General features: G+C 39.0%; 1 protein-coding gene across 4 annotated transcripts in view; it reads right to left on the bottom strand.

Annotated features, from left to right (window-relative positions):
* GPR126 (G protein-coupled receptor 126) overlaps positions 1–23,740 on the bottom strand; it is a 154,050-nt gene that overhangs the window by 80,829 nt on the left and 49,481 nt on the right. For all 4 annotated transcript variants that reach the window (XM_010851440.1, XM_010851443.1, XM_010851442.1 and 1 more), the window contains exon 3: positions 896–1,237. In XM_010851440.1, the coding sequence (XP_010849742.1) occupies positions 896–1,237 (342 nt within the window). The remainder of the gene's footprint in view (positions 1–895; positions 1,238–23,740) is intronic.

Below are 23,740 nucleotides of genomic sequence, written 5' to 3'. Positions count from 1 at the left end.
TTTCTTTCTTTCAATTAGACATTTTCAAGGGGCTTTCCTCAGGCTATGCCATTTATTAGCTTCAGTTACACAGAGTTCATTTTACATGTTAATGTATATGTTTATTTCTTATATTTGTTCTCCAGGATAATTCCTTAAAAGAGCAACATCTTGAAAGCCTAAAATAAAATGATTTATAAATAAGAATACTTTGAATGTTTGCTGGAGAGATATTGGAATTAGATTCAATTATTAGCTGTGGGATATTCACAGATTCTTTCAAACAGCATGTAAGCACTAGAAAAGAATTCAGCTCTCCTGCAACCAGATTTTGAATCTGGTAACTATATATTGCTAATGAGAATGCTCAGAAAATACGAATAGATTCCTGCCTGCCTTCAAATTCTAATCCTAATCATTCATATTTATATTGCTAATGAGAATGCTCAGAAAATACGAATAGATTCCTGCCTGCCTTCAAATTCTAATCCTAATCATTCATATTTATATTGCTAATGAGAATGCTCAGAAAATACGAATAGATTCCTGCCTGCCTTCAAATTCTAATCCTAATCATTCATATTTATATTGCTAATGAGAATGCTCAGAAAATACGAATAGATTCCTGCCTGCCTTCAAATTCTAATCCTAATCATTCATATTTATATTGCTAATGAGAATGCTCAGAAAATACGAATAGATTCCTGCCTGCCTTCAAATTCTAATCCTAATCATTCATATTTATATTGCTAATGAGAATGCTCAGAAAATACGAATAGATTCCTGCCTGCCTTCAAATTCTAATCCTAATCATTCATATTCACATAAAAGAGCATAACTGTCCTCTGGGCCTTTTGTTTATTGTTGAACTTGCTAAATGAAAGCAGAGGTTTGGCGTCACCTCTGGTTTACATACCTCTGACGTAGCTGGCATTGAAACCTTTCTTCTGGATGCTAAAGTCACTTGAAAAAGACACATGCATCTCATTCACACTTGAGTTAAATGATAGGCCTTTGGCAGTTGCTCCACAAAACTTCGTCTGGCTCTCTCCATTATCAAGGGATAATGAGTCATAAATGCAATTGGGAGCTTCTTCAATGTCGAAGTCATTAAATGTTATCTGAATGATATAGCCCGTGGGGGCTCGGAGGGTCCACATGCAAGCCTGGCTGTTGGGGTAGTCATTCGGGTAGCACGGAGAAGTAAAGGTCCCGGAAGGGTTGGAGAGGACCACCCTGCAGTTGGCACATGCCCATACTGTTGGCCAGACAAAAGAGAGACGGAGAGAAGGGCTGGATCAGAGGCGTGCAATAAACCAAGAATACCACACTCTGGGGACAATCAAGCAGCAAACATTTTAAAATAGCAAAATATAATCATCAACATTAAAAGGAAAATGAAACCATCTCAAGGAAAAAAAGAAAAACCAAGAGAGAAACAAAAAGTAAAAGAAAAATACAAAATTTTAGAGCAATGATTTTTTTAAACTTGGGGGAGGGTCATAAACCCTGAGAATCTGATAAAAGTCAGGGAAACTCTCTCCAGTAAAATGTACAGAGGCCCCTGCACCTGGCATACAATTTCAGGGAATACATGAAGCCTTAGGAGGTAACATTGGATTTCACAAAGGTTCACTGACTTTAATCTTAAAGGATTAAGAATCTCCACTGAGCTAGGGTGGAGGGGATTTTACAGAACCATAAATGCAGAGCAATATTACAAAACTTGGAAGAGAAAGACTTAGGAAATAAATGTTTAAAGAGAAAGCTAGCTAGTAGTACAAAAAAATTTGACAATTTATTATCATCTGGCAAATACACAGCATCACCTTGCATGTGTGAAATACTTATAGTTTTGAAAAATACTTTCACTTCTTCCACTTGTTTATTTTAGTTGGCAATTATATACCTCTATGATTATCTCATTTACTCATCCACTCAGTGAATATTTATTGAATGTCTTCTACATGACAGGCGCTATTCTAAATAGTATATACCACGAGCAGGAAAGACAAAGTCTCCGTCTGAATGATTCTTACACTTCTTTGGACCCAAAGATACAAACCATAGTATAATGACAGATAATGATTAAGAGGTAGAAAGAAAAGTAAAGCAATCAATTATTTCTCAATTATTATTTACCTAGGGTCCGGTCACCAGCTAGAACCAGAAACCAAGATCTACTGTCTTTCTATTTAGTGATGCTTTTGAAATTAATATTCATGCTGCTTTTAAACATTTATGTAAATGTAGGCAGCAGTCTCATTTATTCAACATTCTGGATAAATAAACTGTCAAATAACTAATGACATACACTTTCAAACAATAAAAGACTGCTGCTGCTGCTGCTAAGTCGCTTCAGTCGTGTCCAACTCTGTGCGACCCCATAGACGGCAGCCCACCAGGCTCCCCCGTTCCTGGGATTCTCCAGGCGAGAACACTGGAGTGGGTTGCCGTTTCCTTCTCCAATGCATGAAAGTGAAAAGTGAAAGAAGTCGCTCAGTCGTGTCCGACTTTTAGCGACCCCATGGACTGCAGCCTACCAGGCTCCTCCACCCATGGGATTTTCCAGGCAAGAGTACTGGAGTGGGGTGCCATTGCCTTCTCCGAATAAAAGACTTCTATTATGTTAATGGAACTCACTCTCAACTTACTGTGTTCTTCCCTCTTTTACTGGGTTGAGTAGAATGAATATATAATAACTTTTCTTAAAAATGGTAGTTAGTGTAAATATTACTTATTCTTCTATGATGTGGTGATATCTTCCAGGATTTAGATGTGTAATGTTACATTGCTCAAGTTAGAGTTTTCTTTTTTCCTGTCCCTGGGGCCACCTTGTGTTATGCAGGGGTTTTGCCAAACGGCTCCACAACCATTCTTTCTAACTTGTTCTCCATCCAGCTCCTCCTCCATAAATCTCCAACACCTTTTACAGAGCTGAGGATAGACAGGGAAAAAGATCTATGATCATCAAATGTTGGCCAAATGCCTTCTCTTACCCACTCCTGGAGCACCATGCTCCTCTCCTTGTAGCATGATTAAGAGCAGCTGGGTGAATTCCTGGCGTGAGATGATTTTGCTTACTGTCTGGATCTCCCACTATTCTCTAGGCTCAACAAGCAGAGGTTTGGTACTGTCATAGTCACCATCTGACCCCTCAGGACCTCACAGCACCCCTGCCACCTGGGAGGCCTTTGATAAAATTTGTTAAATTTCTGAACAAATAAATGAGTTACGCAAAGAGTTGGACACGACTGAGCAACTGAGGGCACATACACACAAATGAGTCACATGACTAAATTAAAGAATGACTGTGGTATATGAAACTGTCAACCAAAATCTAAGCCCCAAAAAAGAGTGCATCATATCTGAGATATCTCTTTGGATGGGGTTTTGAGGCTATTTCTTCCAATGATCTCACTCATGGCATGAGACTGAGATGATGAGGGCCTATCTCTCTGACATGTTTAGCTTTCTGTGACTGTACCCTGGGCTCAGAAGCAAGAACTAATCCTAGTAGATTAACAGTAAAGTATCCAGCAAAAGGCACTGGAGATTACAAAAGAAAAAAAGAAAGGAAAATAAGATACAATCTCTGAGTCATCCCAACATGCAAGCAGGCAGCATTATTTTTCCATAATAAGATGCTATGCCCTACATCCCTTACCCAACTAATGTTCATGATTTCCTTTACATTATTTTTACAAATTCTTCTAGAGAGCTAATGAAAGATATAAAAAAAAGTCAATCTGACTCACCACACTGACCACGTGACCTTGAACAAGTTAATCTCTCTGTACCTCAGTTTCACCACTTTTAGTTTAGTAGCTCAGTCATGTCTGACTCTCTGTGACCCCATGGACTGAAGCATGCCAGGCTTCCCTGACCATCACCAACTCCTGCAGTTTGCTCAAACTCATGTCCATTGACTCAGCGATGCCATCCAACCGTCTCATCCTCTGTTGTCCCCTTCTCCTCCTGCTTTCAATCTTTCCCAGCATCAGAGTCTTTTCCAATGAGTCAGTTCTTTACATCAGGTGGCCAAAGTACTGCAGCTTCAGCTTCAGCATCAGTCCTTCTAATGAATATTCAGGACTGATTTCCTTTAGGATCGACTGGTTTGACCTCCTTGCAGTCCAAGGGACTCTCAAGAGTCTTCTCCAATACCACAGTTCAAAAGCATCAGTTCTTCAGTGCTCAGCTTTCTTTATGGTCCAACTCTCACATCCATACAGGACTACTGGAAAAAACATAGTTTTGACTAGATGGACCTTTGTTAGCAAAATAATGTCTCTGCTTTTTAATATGCTGTCTAGGTTGGTCATAGCTTTTCTTCCAAGGAGCAAGCGTCTTTTAATTTCATGACTGCAGTCACCATCTGCAGTGATTTTGGAACCCAAGAAAATAAAGTCTTTTACCATTGTTTCCCCATCTATTTGCCATGAGGTGATGGAACCAGATGCCATGATCTTAGTCTTTTGAATGTTGACTTTTAAGCCAGCTTTCTCACTCTTCTCTTTCACTTTCATCAAGAAGCTCTTTAGTTCTTCTTCGCTTTCTGCCATGGTGGTGTCATCTGCATATCTGAGGTTAATGATATTTCTCCCATTAATCTTGATTCCAGCTTATGCTTCATCCAGCCCAGCATTTCTCATGATGTGTGCTGCATATAATTTAAATAAGCAGGGTGACAATATATAGCCTTGACATACTCCTTTCCCAATTTGGAACCAGTCTGTTGTTCCATGTCCAGTCCTAACTGTTGCTTCTTGACCTAAATACAAATTTCTCAGGAGGCAGGTAAGGTGGTCTGGTATTCCCATCTCTTGAAGAATTTTCCACAGTTTGCTGTGATCCACACAGTCAAAGACTTTGGCATAGTCAATAAAGCAGAAGTAGATTTACACTGGCAGAAATAAAAGCACCCACTACCCATGGTTATAGGGAGGACTGGATAGATTAGTTTTAGAATGTCCTAGAAACTGTACTGGCCACACACATAGCACTATTTAAGTGTTGGCTATTATCATCATTGCTATAACAAAATCTGTGCATCAATAATTTAAGAAAAAAAAGTAACATCCATCTTAACAGAAACTTTTTCCTTTAGACACCCACTGTGATACGAAAGACAGGGAAGACTCCCATAATCATCATTTAAAAAAGCATGTAAAGCATTCTTCTACATGATTCTCATCTACAGTAGCTAAATTACATTTAGACATAATGCTACCAAATAGCGATGATCTTAATTGGATGAAATGTCAATTAAACTAGGCACAATATCATCATGTTCATTATACTGATGTTTATAGATCCCAGCAAAGGGTTTTCACATAGGTTATCTCACTTGGCATCATAACCACCCTGGGAATTAGTATCTCCTCCATCTACAGAAGAAACAAATAAGGCTATTATAGATTATGTAAATTGCCAAAAGTTACACGTCTAATTGATAGGACCAAGGTTCAAACCAGCTCTTCTGAATGTAAATCCAATGTTCTCCCAGAGAAGGAAAGAAGTTGCCAAGATTAAACAAAAAACACAGCAAAGTGATGAGTTCAAGTCTTGTTTTAAGAGATAATGCTTTTTAATGGGTAATTTCTTAAACATAGTGTAATCACCCTGTTTTTGTTGTTGTTTAGTCATTAAGTTTTGTCTGACTCTTTTGCAACCCATGGACTTAAAGACCTCCCAGATCCTCTGTCTAAGGGATTTCCCAGGCAAAAATACTCAAGTGGGTTGCCATTTCCTTCTCCAGTAATCATCCTAAAATTAATATATTTTAAGAAACTAATTTTGAAATATTTGAGTAAAATGTTCAGATCAGATCAGATCAGTTGCTCAGTCGTGTCCGACCGACTCTTTGCAACCCCATGAATCGCAGCACGCCAGGCCTCCCTGTCCATCACCAACTCCTGGAGTTCACTGAGACTCAACGTCCATCGAGTCAGTGATGCCATCCAGCCATCTCATCCTCTGTCGTCCCCTTCTCCTCTTGCCCCTAATCCCTCCCAGCATCAGAGCAAAGAATGTTAGAGAGTCTAAAATGTAGTGCTTTGGATTTGTCCATTGGAGCAATAAAATATCACTGCTAAGTGATCCCTATTCAAAGAGCCAGTACCCAAAGAAATTATTCTCTCTTGAAGGCGGGGCTACATAAAAAGATGGCACAGTAGCCATTGAATAAGGTCTTGGGAAAACCAGAGTTAACATCCTTTAAAAGCTACCCAACTCAAAACATCTGGCTCAAGTTGTTCTCAAAGACAGATATAATAACACATTCACACCCATACTTTATAAAAGCAAAGTTTTCAGATAATCTAAACAAACAAACCAAATTCCACCCTTGGTTCTTGCCTGTGCTTGCAATGTTGAGTAATAATTCACGTCTGCTTATTTTCACAAAACTTTATTCCTCAAAGAAACTCAAATCTGAATTGGAAAACCTCCCAGTTATGACAAAGGCTATCTCAGTTTATATAGAATATTTAGACATAGATTTAATAACTATTATCTCATTTTACCTGAGGTTTGGATTCTGACTCCACCTTTGCTGCAAGTACTTCTCTATAAATCAAATACTATGTTCTTTAAAATCCAAGACAGGAGTATCAGATCCCAAGAGATAAATCAAAAGAGATCAATTTTAGCTGCTTTCAACACATATCTGTAGATGAAATAACTGATAATCCTATACTGTGTTAAATGGTGAACAAAATGAATGCACCTAAATTAAATCTCGGGTTTTGTTTTGTTTAATCTGAATGTGTGTAAAACTGGCACTAGTGAATTTGTTGGACAACTTGGCTGGTGAAGAAGCATCTCTAGAAAATTTCCCTTCAGTTGCCTGCTCATTTTGCATCTCTTCGAAGTCACTGTTTGAATTCTCTGTACGAATCTCTTAAACGAATTGCTTAAAAAGGTTTAAAATATTTAGCAGCCTTGGTAGTTTCTGCAGATGAAACCTAAGGGCAGCAGCTGAGAGCTCTAGGGCTTGATGCCTCAATCATTACCAAGCCAGGGGAGCCACGCAACATTTCCCCTGATCAAGTGGAATGCACCAGATACATCACGAAATGTAAAATATAAATAATACTTTGGATGTTGGCAGGTGTTAAATAACTCATAATATACAGAACTGAATGACATCATCAAAGTATTTAAATTCAAGTGATTTTAGGCCTCTTTGTGTATTTTTTTCAGGATGGCAAGGAATCTGAAGGCAGTCTGGCTGTGACATCTGCGTTTCTGTTAATGTGACAGACTTGGCAAGCATGCCTGGGCTCCTCACCACTCCTCTTCAAGCTCGGCGCTCAAAGATAGCGTTTCCGCACTGGGAAAAGTCACTCTTTCACCAAGGTTTCATTGGTCGTTCCACCCTCCTGCTAGAACAAGCTAGGACATCTGTTTGCTCCCAAACTCGTCCTAAAGCACTGGTTTCCCCGGAGTTAACCAGAAAATTGTCTGATTTTCCTCTGTGATGTTTCAACCTGAAAATATTCTTCAGAAACACCACAAATATGAAAGTACTGCAATAACTTGGGCTAACTTGGGCTTCCCCAATGGCTCAGCAGTAAAGAATCCACCTGCCAATGCAGGAGACTCAGGAGACTCGGGTTCAGTCCCTGGGTTGGTAAGATCCCCTGGAGAAGAAAATGGCAACCCACCCCAGTATTCTTGCCTAGGGAATCCCGTGGACGGAGGAGCCTGGCAGGCTACAGTCCATAGGGTCGCAAAGAATCAGACACAAGTGAGCATGCATTCTGCTATTCTGCTGCAATAACTTAAACATGGAAAAGGTCCCACTCTACTTAAATCAGTTCAATTAAGTCTGACCTCACTAGAACAGGGGCTTCCCTGGTGGCTCAGAGGTTAAAGCGTCTGCCTGCAACGTGGGATCCCTGGGTCAGGAAGATTCCCCTGGAGAAGGAAATGGCAACCCACTCCAGTATTCTTGCCTAGAGAATCCCTTGGATGGAGGAGCCTGGTGGGCTACAGTCCACAGGGTCACAAAGAGTTGGACACGACTGAGCGACTTCACTTCTTCACTTCACTTCACTAGAATATGAACAAGAAGTTGAAATGAAGGTTCCTTCATGAGGCAGCACCATTAAACTTGAATAATTTTTTGAATCTCCAAAGAGATCCATAGGCACAACACCCTCAGACACATTTCTGTCTTCTGTGATACTGTTAATGTTTAAACTTTGAATCCTCTTTCCACAATCACCTTGGCATGAGAACATTCCCTATATAACTGCAAAAGGTAATACTTTTGAAGATCCAAACAAGAGAACTACTGTAAATCATTCTAGAGTCAGCTGAGCATGTAGATATATATCCTGTGTAAGAGGATTAAGAACCCAAGCACATGTGCATGCATTTGCACACACGCCCACACACATTTTCATGGGAAACTATTCTCTCTTAAGCAATCGTTGCGTCTTTCTCCAGCTGTTAAAAACACAATCTAAAGGCAATGCACCATTTTAAACAGTCTAAAGCTGCCTGCTTATAACTTACTCTACCTTCTAGTTAATGCATTCAAGTCTCTTATCCCCTTCCTTCCTGCACTTCAAGCCCCTAACTCTGAATTAATCTAGCCATGGACCTTCTCGCTCTCTATGCACTCATAGACTTCTGTATACTGCTGAAAGAATACTCAAAATCAGGCAGGTTATTTTTACTAAAGAGGATTCCAATGTGATCTCACTCACCTTCTTCAACATTTGATGCCTCTGAACACTCCCTGATTCTGTGTCCTCCACTCAGTTCCCACTGTCTCCTTGATCTCCTCCTGCCTGTCTCTCTGCCCTCTCTGAGCACACCTCTGCTCTACTGGCCCTGACCTCAGCCAGCGGCACAGCATCAGCTGGGAGCTTGTTAGACCGAGATTTTCTGGTGATTCCCAAGTACAGTAAAATCTGAAAAGTGCTCCTTTAAGTAATGCTGCTGCTGCTGCTAAGTCACTTCAGTCGTGTCCAACTCTGTGCAAACAGGCTCCCCTGTCCCTGGGATTCTCCAGGCAAGAAAACTGGAGAGGGTTGCCAGTTCCTTCTCCAATGCATGAAAGTGAAAAAAGAAAGTGAAGTCACTCAGTCATGTCTGCTTCTTCGCGACCCCAGGGACTGCAGCCTACCAGGCTCCTCTGTCCATGGGATCTTCCAGGCAAGAGTACTGGAGTGGTTGCCATTGCCTTCTCTGCCTTTAAGTAATAACATACTACAAAATCAATTCACAATCTCCACACATGCACCTGCTTCCAAGAAGATCTATCTGCCCCTCCTGCATCTTTCTTAAAATTTTATTTTATTATTTTATTTTTGGCTGCGCTGGGTCTTCATTGCTTTGTGCAGGCTTTCTCTAGTTGTGGCTGGTGGGGGGCTATTCTTGAGGTGAGTAGGCTTATCACTGCCGTGCCTTCTCTAGTTGCAAAGCACCAGCCCTAGGCACTCAGGCTTCAGTAGTCGCGCAGCATGAGCTTGGTAGTTGTGGCTCGTGGGCTGTAGAGTGCGGGCTTAGTTACTCCACGGCACGTGAAATCTTTCCAGACCAGGGATCAAACCTGCGTCCCCAGCACTGGCAGGTGGATTCTTATCCACTGTAAACCTGGGAGGTCCCCTCCTGCATCTCTTAGTCATATTTGCACCATAACCCCAGAGGAGGACCTCTTACCTGAAGAGAATCAAATCAGGGACTTGGTTGCTCAGTCAGATTACCTCTCTATAAAGTTAGAGACACAAATTTTTCAGAGAATGATGAACAACAGAATGACAAAGTTATATAAACACAAAGGTATCAGCATCCTTTGCCACTTGCAAAGATAGATGCTGATGAGCAAATAGAGAAAAGAGAAAGAGAGAAAATGTAAGAACAGAGAGATAAGGGAAAACCAGTCCTCTGAAAAACAGACTCTCATTTCTAGACACTCCATGTCCAGTCACCAATGGAGGAGCTGTTCTTTGTGGCTTGTCCTTGGATCCTATGACCAGAACTCTCCTACCATGACGCTTCTTCTCCTGATCCATTGTTTGTAGATTTCTGATCCATACAACCAAGTCTGCCCCAAGCCAACTCTTATAGGGCTCTCTCTCCTCTGTCTCCAGTTCTTCTCTCCTCACTCATTCTTGCTGGGTGATCTCATCCAAACATAGGCCTTCCTTATGTCCAAAAGCAGATGACATACATGTTCTCCAAACCACACTCGTGCATGTCTGCTCAACATCTCTACTTGGACACTTCACAGATTCCTCGATCCAAACACTGTTCCTCCAACCACTTATTCATGTTCTAAGTGTTAGTTGTAAGAAAATCAGCCAAACTAGGACTCTAAATATCCCTTCTCTCTTCTTTCCTCTACGCCCCTTAAAGTGGTTTGTAAAGGGCTATGACATCATTTTCTTCACGGTTCTTTCATTTCTCCCCTTCTTTCATTTCTGTGGCCACTTAGTTCTTATCTTTCTTCCCTTAGAAAAAAGTTCAGTAACTAGTCTTTTGATCAATAGTCTTGTTATCTCTGACTCATTCCCCCCATCACTACAAGAAATATCTATGAAAATGCAAGTATAAAAATATTTCCTCTAATTCAAAATCTTCTCTGAAATCCAACAAAGCAAGCGTCTTTGAATGACCATATAGTGCTCCATATCTGTCCTGTTTGAATTTTCTAATTCATCACTCAACAATCCCCAACACCCATTTACCCAATAAATAGTTATCAAGCAGCTATGTGCCTGGCTCTGTGGTCTGATACTGAGAATAAATTGTGGGCAAGATATAACCCCAGATTTTATGGAAGGTATGCTGCTGCTGCTGCTGCTAAGTCGCTTCAGTCATGTCCGACTCTGTGCGGCCCCATAGACGGCAGCCCACCAGGCTCCCCCATCCCTGGGATTCTCCAGGTAAGAATACTGGAGTGGGTGGCCATTTCCTTCTCCAATGTATGAAAGTGAAAAGTGAAAGTGAAGTCGCTCAGTTGTGTCCGACTCCTAGGGACCCCATGGACTGCAGCCTACCAGGCTCCTCCATCCATGGGATTTTCCAGGCAAAAGAGTACTGGAGTGGGTTTCCATTGCCTTCTCCATTATGGAAGGTATAGATTACTGCAAATACAGATAAATAAGTAGACAGTGATAATACAATGTGAAAATTGCTCTGATAGTGCACGCGTATGTGCTCGCTCAGTTGCTCAGCTGTGTCCGACTTTTTGTGACCCCATGGAGCCCACCAAGCTCCTCTGTCCATGGGATTTCCCAAGCAAGAATACTTGAGTGGATAGCCATTTCTTCCTCCAGGGGATCTTCCTGATTCAGGAAGCAAACCCACATCTCCTGCGTCTCCTGCACTGGGACACAAATTCTTTACCACTGAGCCACATGGGAAGCCCATGATGGAGCACGTAGACGAGTAGATAACTGCAACTACCTAGGTTTAGGTTTTGTAGAAATAGAACCATTTCTAACAGATGAGAAAGAAACTGAGACCTAAACGTGCAGCAGATAAGTTGGCCAATGGAAGAGGGGAGGCAGAGGAGAAAAAGAAAAGAGAGTTCTGCACAGTAGGGTCACCAGGTTGCATCAGCTTGTGGATGAGAGAGAGCATGAACTGTTCCAGTAACTTAAGAGTTTTGTTTAGCTGAAGCAGAGTGTACAAAATGGGGAGAAACATTAGATAAAGATGTCAAGGTAGGCCAAGATTAGATTCTGCAGGGTTTTGCAAGCAATGCTAAAGAAAAAAATTTTAAATGTAATATGAGAAGTAGGGAAAATTAAAAGGTTTTAATTACGGGAAAGTAAAATAATCAGATTTGTACTTAGCACATTTTTAAAACCTCACCCTTGTGCACATAAACACACAATTACCAGTGAGCAAAAACTGTTGTAAGAATAACTTCAGCCTTATGCAAAGGGTTTGAGAGATGACAAGGAGAGAGACAAAAGACAGAAAACTATCCTGGCAGTTCGTTTGTGGAAAGAAAAAATCAGTCACAGTGGTAAAGGAAGATTAATTTTACCAAGATTCAGTGAAGCAAAGCCTAATTGTTGATGGTAAGATTAAAACGCAGCAAAATGACCAATCTAGTGTTTATCAAAGATGTCTTACTTTGATCTATTATCTCTTAAAAAAAAAAAAAAAAAACAGAACAGGAAACTATAAAAAAAACACTCACCTAATGTTCATTTCACTTAAGAATGCCACAGAAAACCTGGGATTATCTAGGCAGCATTGCAGGGTAAAACTGGTTTATGTTAGTATTACCCAGAAAAGTACTGCTAAATCTCACCAGCATAAGTGGAGAATGTCTTAGCCTCATAAAAGCTAATTATAGTTCTAATACCCATCAAGGCAATGATGTCATTACTGGCTAAACAGCACATGACTAATTCCTTGAGCACTGAAGGCAGCTAATGAGATATCCATGTAAAGTACTAGGACTATACTTGCTCATGGAGAGATGCTCAAATAATATTCATTTAGAGTGTTGTGACTGTCGTTATTATTTAATAGCAGAGCATGTTAGGCATATTTTGGTTCATTCATTCATTTATTTATTCAATTTTCTGGGCCCCTACTTCCATTCATTTTCAGTTTTCTTTTAAATATCTTTACATTTATGTTTATCAGAGGATGGTCAGAGGGAAAGTAGGATTAAAAGGTCCTTTTTATTATGGTTGCAGGTGTGGAACCTGAAATTAATAGCTAGAACTAGTTTTGATTTTAGAAACTTGCCCTCCAAATAAGTTGGGACAATATATTAGGGAGAAGATGGCAGTAGGTAAATGTGCATCTTAGCTCAAATTTTCCAAATGAGCCTTTAATTTGAGGATAAAAAAAAAACAACACTCAGATTTGTGCACTTAAATGGGAGCAGTTTAAATAGTCAAGGTTTGGAGCAAAGCAAATTATCAATGCAACTGGATAATTCTGTCCCTTTATGCAGTACTTTTTAATGTAAACAACTTAGTAATAAGGAAGAACTGATGTAAAAATTATATAATAGAGATTTTAAAAAATAAAGAAAAATGTTTTTCAGTAAAACTTTCCATCCATTTTATACATAAATAGGTTGTTTAAATACACTGTCTAACTGCCTTAAGTTAATCCATCACTGGAATTAATTACTTTTCAAAATATTTATACAGTGTTAACTTTGCACATAAATCTCAAGTATAATATATTAGAGAAGTGTGTGTGTGAGAGAGAGAAAGAAATAGATTATCTCAAGTTTTAGTAAATTCTAAAATGGGACTTTGAAAAACTGTTCCTTAGTCCAGCTCCTTTCTAGCTAACTCACAAGGTCTAGCTGATTAAAAAAAAAGTTATTATTATGGAAAAAAATCATTATAGCAGGAACAATATGCTTATGAAGCTAAACTAGAAGCTTTCTCAAGATCCTTTCCAGATCTAAAATTATTACCATTCAAGGTATTTTCTTAATGTGAATACATGTCATATAAACCCATATAAAGTCATAAACCCATCTTCTCTGGAGGTGAAGAGAAATAAAAATAACTGTAATAACAACCGGCAGTTGTTAGTAGTGAATGACTACTTTGTGCCAGGTGAGAGGGGATTAAATTGTCTTCTCCTTGAAAAAATCTATGGTTATGTGAATAGTTGGGACACATGACAAGTAGATCACAGTGGGTTCTGCTCTTGGCTAGTGACTGGCCTTGGTTTCCATATTTGAAGGAAATGTCTTTTCTGGTTCTAAAACTCTAGTGGAGTGATGGATCAGAGCTTCAGTTGCCCCTCCCCTGGAAGAAACTTCTGGGAGAGTCATGAAGACATCAGACGCTTCCCCAAGGAAAGCGCAAGAGATTATAAGGAAGAGGGTCTTTTTGAGTATTCATGAGTCTCAACTTGTTTGTGTTATTTGTCCACATTGGAGCCATAAATCAGCCAGTGCAGGTTGAATGCAAGTGGAGCTTAGTGCTCGGCAAACATCCTGGCTTCTGGGATATATTCCGACTGCTCAAGAAATTTCCACATCTTGCTAACACTACTTATTGTGCTATTTTGATATTGCTGGCTTAGAGTTACAGAGCAAGTTGTGACAGATTGTGAAGATTCAGAGTGTGGTTACATCAAGGGAAAAAAAATCACCTCCCTTCTACTTAATATAGCTGCTTTTGTATGTTCTTGATGCCTACCAGCTTACTTTATAAAAGAAACAAAAATCATCTATTACTTTCATAAAGTTAATACACTTACTGAGCAATGAGGCTGAACTTTGGTCTGCTACTCTATTGCCAAAATGTTTATCTAATTTCAAACTGCACTGGGCTGGGGACAAGGCGATGTAGGTGTAACATTGTACAGCCTCTGGCAGGTTATTTACATCCAGGCAGCTTCATCAACTTCTCCACAGTTAAATGGCTTCATCCCTGCCCTGGGGAGCCTTCACACCAATCACCAGCCTGCAGCAAAAACACACTGGAAGAAGTTCACAAAGTTCACCATGCTGGATAATTATAAGTTTCCAGGATAGTATGAAAGTCTACTTGCTTACTGTCCTCTTTCAGTCAGCTTTATTTTTAAACTGCAGAAAAATGGGAGAGTGACTTGTTTACAGGTGAGTGAATAAAGTCACACCTGCAGGCAAGACAGAGAGAGGCCAAACCACCAAAAGCGGGTGGGTTGGGTGGTCTACATGGCAAACAGGGTAGCGTGTTTCCCGTTGGAGCTGCTGACCTAAGAAAAGAAGTTGCTCAGTGTGCAAGAGGGCTGAGCCGGGCAGGCACACCTCTGCTGCTGGAGAGTGCTGGAGGACTCAGGCTGCTCAGGACTCTTTCACTGGCTTCTGGGGAAGCTGAGCCATCACTGGCTCTTCTGTAAATTGCTTCTACGCTCACAATCACCATTTAGCTTTGAGAGTTGTTTGTGGGAAGTGTTGTGTTAGTCGCTCAGTCACGTCTGACTCTTTGCGACCCCATGGACTATAGCCTGCCAGGCTTCCCTGTCCATGGAATTCTCCAGGGCAGAATACTGGAGTGGTTTGCCATTCCCTTCTGCAAGGGATCTTCCCGACCCAGGGATCGAACCTGGGTATGCTGTATCACAGGTGGATTTTTTAGTCTGAGCCACCAGGGAAGCCCATTAGAGGGAAAGGGAAATATTACTTTAATATACAGATTCCTTTTATGATCCCATTTAGAACAGCAAGTACGGAAATTTTGTAGGGCGTTATCTAAGGAAGTTATTTTGAAATAACAATAGGTATAATACTATTCTTGCTCAGTAGCAAGTATAATACAAAGCTCAGTCACCCCCAACTCATCAGACTGAGCCCCAGGAATGAATAAAATGACATTAAGAAGGTCCACCTTACAGAAAAACTCAAAGGGAAATTCCAAACAATGGTAATGTGGGATTCCAGTATAAATACAAAACTCTGGATAGACACATATCGTTTCCCAGGGAAGTATATATGATGGGAAGGCCGTGTGCCATTTTGGCATCAAATCTCCATCCAAAAAAGATGAGAAACTTTAGGTTTCTCTATTCCTTCATAATAAATTAAACTAAATAAGAGATAATTTAGATAACAGATCTTTTCTGAAAATCATTTGCTAAGATAATTTGAGTAAAATCTCTACTCAAGGCAATCAAAATGATTTTCTTCTCCAATAACTTTCTGTTTGGGGGACAATCAAGACATTAGGCATTTTTCTGAAGGACCACTCAGCCAACGTGGTTCTGTCCCAAGTAGAAGGACTGCTAGCCTCACTGTGCAAAATGAGCCAAAACAAAAAAGTCAATTGAGATTTTAATTAAAGTTAGTATTTGCTTGTAAAGTGACATTAATAGTTTGCACATACGTGATTTTCTTGATAGGAATACTTTTTAAAATTATCAAAAATATTTTTTCTCCAACATACATCTTTTTCAAGGATAATATTTTATGATGTTTTACAATTATTTTTCTACAAAGCTGAAAGTCATGATTCAAAAGTGAGCAAGGCAGAAAATGTTCCTTGGTCACTATATGTTTCATAATAAACAACAGTCAAGAAGAAATATATGACCCATGCTTAACTTAAAATCAGGCCAAAGCTCTTGGCTAAAAGATAAAAGAAATGTTCTAAGTGACTGTATGAAAAACTTAATGTATAGCAACAAATGCAGGATCGTATCTAGTCATTAGCAATTCAAACATAGCAAAGACCCTTTTCACAGAAGAACATGGGCAAAGCAGACCTTTAAGGACAGCCTATCTTGTCATTTCTGTTTACTACATTTAAACATTTGCTCACGGGAGAGCTGAAAATTAAGCACCTATAGTTCACATAAGGTCTTTTGGAAGCAAATCTAAGTTTCCATTTGAACTGGCTTTGGAGTTGCTCCTATGCCAACATCTGTACAGCTGTTCTCAGTACATACACCCTCCAAAAACCAGACTAGAAATAGCACACGGCCTGGCTGGAACTCTGTGCACAGCGTTTCAGTCAAAGACAGCACTGTCCTCTAAAGCACATTATTCAACAATTAGATTTGGGCTGCTGAAGCGAAAGGACAAAGGCTCCACTATATCCTGTGCAGTTCTATCAATTTGCTTCATGATGTCATTTTTAGGTACAGCCTTTCCATTCACAGTCTGATTTACAGGGTTTCCAGTGATGTAGAAACTATGCAAAAAGATGTGCGTCTACCTCTTAGGCTACAGGCTTTCTAGAAGTATAAAAAAAATAAAGACTTCAGTAAGAAAACTTCATGTCAAAGTAACTTTTCTATCAAAACCATTAATAAAGGTAAATTTTAATGTTAATGAAACTTTAATGAAAAAAAGTATATCCACTTGTATCCTACTTGGTACAACATCCAAAGAAAGTAAATGTGCTGATTCTTTTTGCTGCCTTCAGTAGACTGGAAAAAATTTAAGAAATAAAAATAAAAAAGAAAAGATAATGGCAATGCTCAGCTGATTTGATCCTGGAATTTCGGGAAAGGCTGGACAGAACACTCTGCACTAAGAATGTTTGATATAAAGTGATTAAACCATCTTATGAGTGGCATCTTGTTAGGTATAATTGGAATAGCATTATGGCAGATTAAGCTATCACCTTTTCCTCTCAACCTCCTTTGGTAACCGGGGTAATGGAATATAGGGAAGTAATACAGGGAAGTAAAAGAAAATAGATTTTAGACATAGCTTGAGTGGGAGCTCTTTGCTGTCTTTTCCCTCTTTGATTCTTTGAGTTATATCCAATAAAAATGGAAGTAGAAGGGGAAAAAAAAACAAATGGCTATCTCTAAGATAACTAACTTATCTTGGGTTCATTCTGTAAAACTGCTAATGCCAGTACACAAACTTACAAATTCCCTTCATCCTACAGACAAAGGCTTGGGGTTTTTTGTTTGTTTGTTTCGGTTTTAGGAGGGAAGATGAGAAAATCTGAAAATCCTGTGATAAACACTCTGAAATTCAACACTATTTTTCTTGGCAGCCTTCATCTAATTTTATTTGCTTGCTTTCTTTGTCAGGTTTTTCTATGGATTAAACAACACGAATTCATAACATGAGCTAGGCTAAAAAAAATAAAGAATCACAAAGGACAAAGTTCTACATGCACACACATAATATGTTCCCCTTCTGGACACATATAGGATATAGATGCAGACAATTTCCATAAAGTCAGGGAGTATGGCCACTTGATTCACTGCTAAATATCCCACGCTCACTGTTAGGCATGGCAAAGATTCACCACTCAAATACCCAGAAACTGAGAAACACACACACACACATGTACTTCAAAATACATACACAACATTAACATATACGCTTTTACATATATTTTAGATATATGTATTATAAGATTAAAAAAAAATCAGAATCCTTATAGAAAAAAATCAAGTCGGACACGACTGAGCGACTGAACTGAATCAATCTATACTTACACAGCACATACTAAGTCTAAAGAATATGTTGTAAGCATTAAAGAGGAAAATAATTTACTTTGGGAGAAATAAGAAGCCACAGTAGTTGCTGTTCAGTCACTCAGTTGTGTCTGACTCTTTGTGACGCCCTGGACTGCAGCATGCCAGGATTCTCTGTCCATCACCAACTCCCTGAGTTTACTCAAACTCATGTCCATTGAGTCGGTGATGCCATCCAACCATCTCATCCTCTGTTGTCCCCTTCTCCTCCTGCCTTCAATTTCCCCCAGCATCAGGGTCTTTTCTAATGAGTCAGCTCTTTGCATCAGGTGGCCAAAGTATCGGAGTTTCAGCTTCAGCATCAGTCCTTCTAATGAATATTCAGGATTGATTTCCTTTAGGAGTGACTGGTTTGATCTCCTTGCAATCCAAGAGACTCTCAAGAATCTTCTCCAATACCACAGTTCAAAAGCATCACTTCTTTGGTGTTCAGCCTTCTTTACAGTCCAACTCTCACATCCATACATGACTACTGGAAAAATCATAGCTTTGACTAGACAGACCTTAGCAGAGAGGTCACAAATTTCCCAAAGTAGGAGAGTCACTTGTATGTAAGGCCAGTTGTTGACATTATACATTTTCTCATCTTAAACCATCCAGATCTCTAGTCTCAATAACATTTAGCAGAATATCACTTTGTGTGGAAAGCTAGGTGACCTACCTGATGCCTCTCATTTTACAGATGTGGAAGCTAAGGCCCAGAGTTACCAACTGACTTGCCAAAAAGAACACTATGAATTAAAATAAAAATGAGAATTTTTTCTGTTTCCCAACTATGTTAAATGCAAATATTTTCTAATATGTATATGCCTGTGATATATTTAAATGCAGAAAATAAATTTTAGCATGCCTATAGGGCTTCCCTGGTGGCTCAAATGGTAAAGAATCCACCTGCCAATGCAGGAGATTCAGGTTCAATTTCTGGGCAGAGAAGATCCCCTAGAGAAGGGAATGACAACCCACTCCAGCATTCTTGCCTGGAGAATCCCATGGACAGAGGAGCCTATCTGGCTCTAATCCATGAGGTTGCAAAGGAGTCGGGCACGAAATAGTAACCAAACAACAACAGCAACAATCAAAGTATACCGTTGATCAATGAAACTTCCTATATTACCATTAATGCTTAGAGTAATTTTTAGGAAACTTCTTCTTCTTTTTCGATGAAGTCTAAACATCTCAAAAGAAAATCTTATGTTCAAATATTGCTTTGCTCATGATCCATAAATATTTTTTCAAGCAAAGAGAGCAAGGTATTTAGTCACCAAAGTATACTTTGTATTCACACTGAGGTAGCAGATGCTTTCAAATGATGTTAGGAAAGAAGAGAGAAGTAAATTAGAAAAGGATATTTTTCATTATCCTATTTTTACCAATCCAAAGATACACACTGTTCCCACTGAAAAAATGAGCTGTCGTATGCCTATATCTAAATTTGCTTTTTCCTTTTGATCTTTTAACATTTGATGCAGAGTCCAATTATAAGACGGCTCAGTTGATCAAAGACGGACTGTCATACTCCCTTTGATGCATCCTCTAGAGGGCTTAACAAACACCATTTTAAAAATATACTGTACCAGAACATAAACCTATCACTCATGTTTGTTTTTTATTGAATTTCTGGTAACCGAGTGGTGTGATGATTCTCAAAACCTGAATTCCACCACTCCATTACCATGTAGCTAATGGGTTCAGAAAAATCCAACCACAAAAACATAATCACAGTAGTTCTCTGTAAAGTGGTACCTGAAACCTCATTGATTACGACACTTAAAATATTCCCTGTGAAGGTCAAATTCAAAACATATTTATGAAAAATAAACCTTTATGTTTAGATTTTAAATCTGTTAGCCAGAAAAAACATGGTAATTTGGTCCAAAATATAAAAAACGAACATAGAAATCCAGGAGAATATTTAGCTACCTTATTCAAATAAAAACTCTTGTCTGTACTTGAAAGTTATAATGAAGAGCTCCCCAGGAATTTAGAAATCAGATTGTTCTTTAAAGCATTAAATTTTAACTCTTTTGCATTGATACCAATAGACAGAGTCTACTGGTCTTAGAAAAAGAATCTTAGAAAAAGAATCTTTCTGAGACCGGTAAGATATGACTGTTATCAAAATGAATGTGGAGAAATATTTACAATATGGTAAAAGGAAAATCTAAGAATTCAGTGGTAATACCTATCTATGTATTATACTAGGCCAGCAAGAAAATCCTAGAAAATGGCCCAGAGTCCTTGTGCCACTAAGACCAAGACTCTCATGAAATGGAAACACAAAGTTCATTTCTACTGATAGTGTTAAACACTGGATTCATCACAATCTTTTCATTCATACTCAGACCACTTCTAGTTTCTTCTTTAGGTGTGCCATCCACTCTTCTGGCTCCTCTGATAGATATTACCCATTATATATCAAGAAACTGGCTCATTAAGATTTGGTTTCTCAAGTAAAGCGATATCCCCATGACAGCCAGGCAAGTAGGGGTAATTTCAAAAATATTTAACAATCCATAACAACTTGGGCTCCAACCAATTAGAGGAGATACTGGCCGGGAAGGTGGCCATAAAAAACAGGTGAATACCATCAGGTTTGACTCAGATTTCTGTACTCATTTTTCTTATCCCTTGACTTGTACATAAACTTTCAGTTACTTGTCCTCCCTCTTTTGCTACGAGATCCATGAGCACAGGGACTTATTTACCACTGTATCCACAAAACCTAGTCTAATTCCTGGTCCTGGTCCTGAAAATAAATAAAAGAATGAATGAATGAAAAAATGAAGGAACAAGTAAGTATTAGTTTGGGTGAATCTACCATTAAGAGACGGACCCATTTTCACAGTGGGCTCAAAATGAAATTTCTGAGCCTCCAAGACTGAGTGATAGACTAATTCACCAAGGACACCTTCAGGGAGGTCACCTGAGGAAACAGTTTCAGCATCCTTCCTGCAAGCAGACCACTATCCTGACCCAGTCTTTCAGATACCCTGGGGATTCCCCTGCTCCACACACACACAGAACCTCCAGTGAGATTACCAACATAAGAAAACTTTACATTCTTTGTCTAAGAATACACAAATCTAAGACATAACAACAGCCAACACATTTAACAGATTAAGATCCCAAGTCAATTTTGCCACAAATTAAAGTCTGGATGAATTTAAAAGTTTGATTGCTGAAACAGTCCCTTTGACCATGTAATAATTAAGCTTCCCTTTTCAATTTGCTGTGCTTTAGTCCAAGACTACACTACCTGAGTGTCATCTTACTCTCCCTTATTAACATTACTCAGGATGGAATTACTTGGAATGCCTTAAGGAAAACTTCAATATTGCTGTAATGAAAACATTTACAACAAATATGACCAAGGCTTAACATATTTAGTATAGAATTGGTTAAAAAAATCACTAGAAGAGAAAATGTTTATAATGGAAAATTAACTATACAAATCATTCAATATGCCAATCCAAATAAAGGAAATCCAAATGAGACATTATGTTTTCTATCAAACTGGCAATGATTAAAGCAATATTACCCAGTAGTGATGAGAGGCTCATTAGATAAACACTGATACTCTTCATTGTAAAACTGTACATATGTATTTACCTCTGCTGCTGCTGCTGCTGCTAAGTCGCTTCAGTCGTGTCCAACTCTATGTTACCTCATAGACGGCAGCCCACCAGGCTCCCCCATCCCTGGGATCCTCCAGGCAAGAACACTGGAGTGGGTTGCCATTTACTTCTCCAATTTACCTCTACTTAGAAATAATTTTAAACCTCCAGAGAAGTTGCAAAAATAACACGAAGAACTCTTGACACAGAATCACTTATTGTAAATATTTACCCCATTTGTTTTATCATTTTTCTTATCTTCTCCTTTCCACTGTCTGTAGACACACACACACACACACACACACACTCTTTTTTCCCTGAATCATCTGAAAGTAACTTACATTTACTGGGGCTTCAGGGTTTATTTATTTAATTGAAATTTTTGTTGAGATATTTGTTGATTCACATGCAGTTTTAAAAAATAATACAGAGACAGCCCAGGTACTCTTTACCCAGTTCCTCCCAATGCTGACATTTTGCAAAACTAGAGTACAATATCACAACCAGGATACTGATACAATACACCTCTCTTTTTCAGATTTTCCCAGCTTCACATGTGTTTGTGTGAAGGTGTGTGTATTTCTCATGATTGCTTAATTTCATCTATGTAAAGTCAGTTATGTGTATTATAGCTCAAGTAAGGGGCAAGATTTGTACAGATTTCAAGAATTATAAACCTTTATGCTTTTTTCAAGTGAGGAGTGAACCCAACTTAATAAAAGAACTTACTTTAAGTAATATAATAGCACTTCATTATTTAGGCTCAAGAACATGATCTTTAACCAGAAGATGAAACAAAATTATAAGCAGGCTTAAATAAACCAAATTACCATGCTTTTTATTCTGGAAGAATTGAGGCATTCTCTGTGCTACTCCTCATGTCCCTTCCTGAAAAGATTTGCCATAGAAATACAATTGGGATATAGAGAAAGAAGTTAATTCTGACTATTGCTAATATTAAGAAAATTAGTACCATGTTAATTTCTCCACCAATTTCAAAATCTCTTCACTAGTTTCTCTTTAATTGTGACTTTTTAGAGGAGTCAGTAGGAGTAAAGAGGTGTAAGACAGTAAGTTTTTTTTTTAATTTATTTTTAATTGGAGGATAATTGCTTTACAATGTGGTGTTTGTTTCTGCCTTACAACAATGTGAATCAACCATAAGTATTCATGTATCCCCTCCTCTTGACCCTCCCTCACCCCTCCACCCCGTTCCACCCTCTAGGTCATCACAGAATACTGGGGAGGTTTTTTAGATTATTTCAGTGATGCGTTTGGATTAAATGGTATCTATATTCCTATAAACCTGGAGAAGGAAATGGCAACCCACTCCAGTATTCTTGCCTGGAGAATCCCATGGACAGAGGAGCCTGGTGGGCTACAGTCCACGGGGTCACAAAGAGTCGGACACGACTGAGCGACTTCACACACATTAGCCATGTTGCCATTGGGGAAAATGCAATTTTAGTTGATGACATTGTCTGATCATAAGTTTATGTTTCAACACAAAATAAGTCATCTTAAAGAGTACATTCAGAACATGCTGGGAGTGGGGTGCCAGGATTTATGATATTCTATTTCCTCCCTTTTTGTGGGTCACTAAAAATCCACATATTTAACTGACCTGTAAATTAGACTATTTTGAATTCAAACAGTGTTGATCATTATATGAATAAGATTTCTTAACCAAAAAAGCAATAGGTTTAATACAGTGCTTTATATTTACAAATCAAACTTTTGTTCAGTATTTTCATTATTTGTAGCATCTTTATAGCTATCAGCCAACAAGTATAAGTAGAACAGTTTTCATCATGGCTATCAAAGATAACAAGATATTTTTTCAAGTTATGTACATTTCCCCTAGTCCGGTTCCTAACTAAAAACTAAAGAAAAATTAAAGACAACTGCACTTTTATACGGAGAAGGCAATGGCACCCCACTCCAGTACCCTTGCCTGGAAAATCCCATGGGTGGAGGAGTCTCGTAGGCTGCAGTCCATGGGGTCGCTAAGAGTTGGACGCGACTGAGCGACTTCACTTTCACGCACTGAAGAAGGAAATGGCAACCCACTCCAGTGTCCTTGCCTGGAGAATCCCGGGGACGGGGGAGCCTGGTGGGCTGCGGTCTCTGGGGTCGCACAGAGTCGGACATGACTGAAGTGACTTAGCAGCAGCAGCACTTTTATATCAAAAACTCTCAATGCATCA

Source organism: Bison bison, unplaced genomic scaffold, assembly GCF_000754665.1.
Source record: "Bison bison bison isolate TAMUID 2011002044 unplaced genomic scaffold, Bison_UMD1.0 scf7180017864303, whole genome shotgun sequence".
NCBI lineage: Eukaryota > Metazoa > Chordata > Mammalia > Artiodactyla > Bovidae > Bison > Bison bison.
This window is presented reverse-complemented; position numbering and strand designations above follow the sequence as displayed.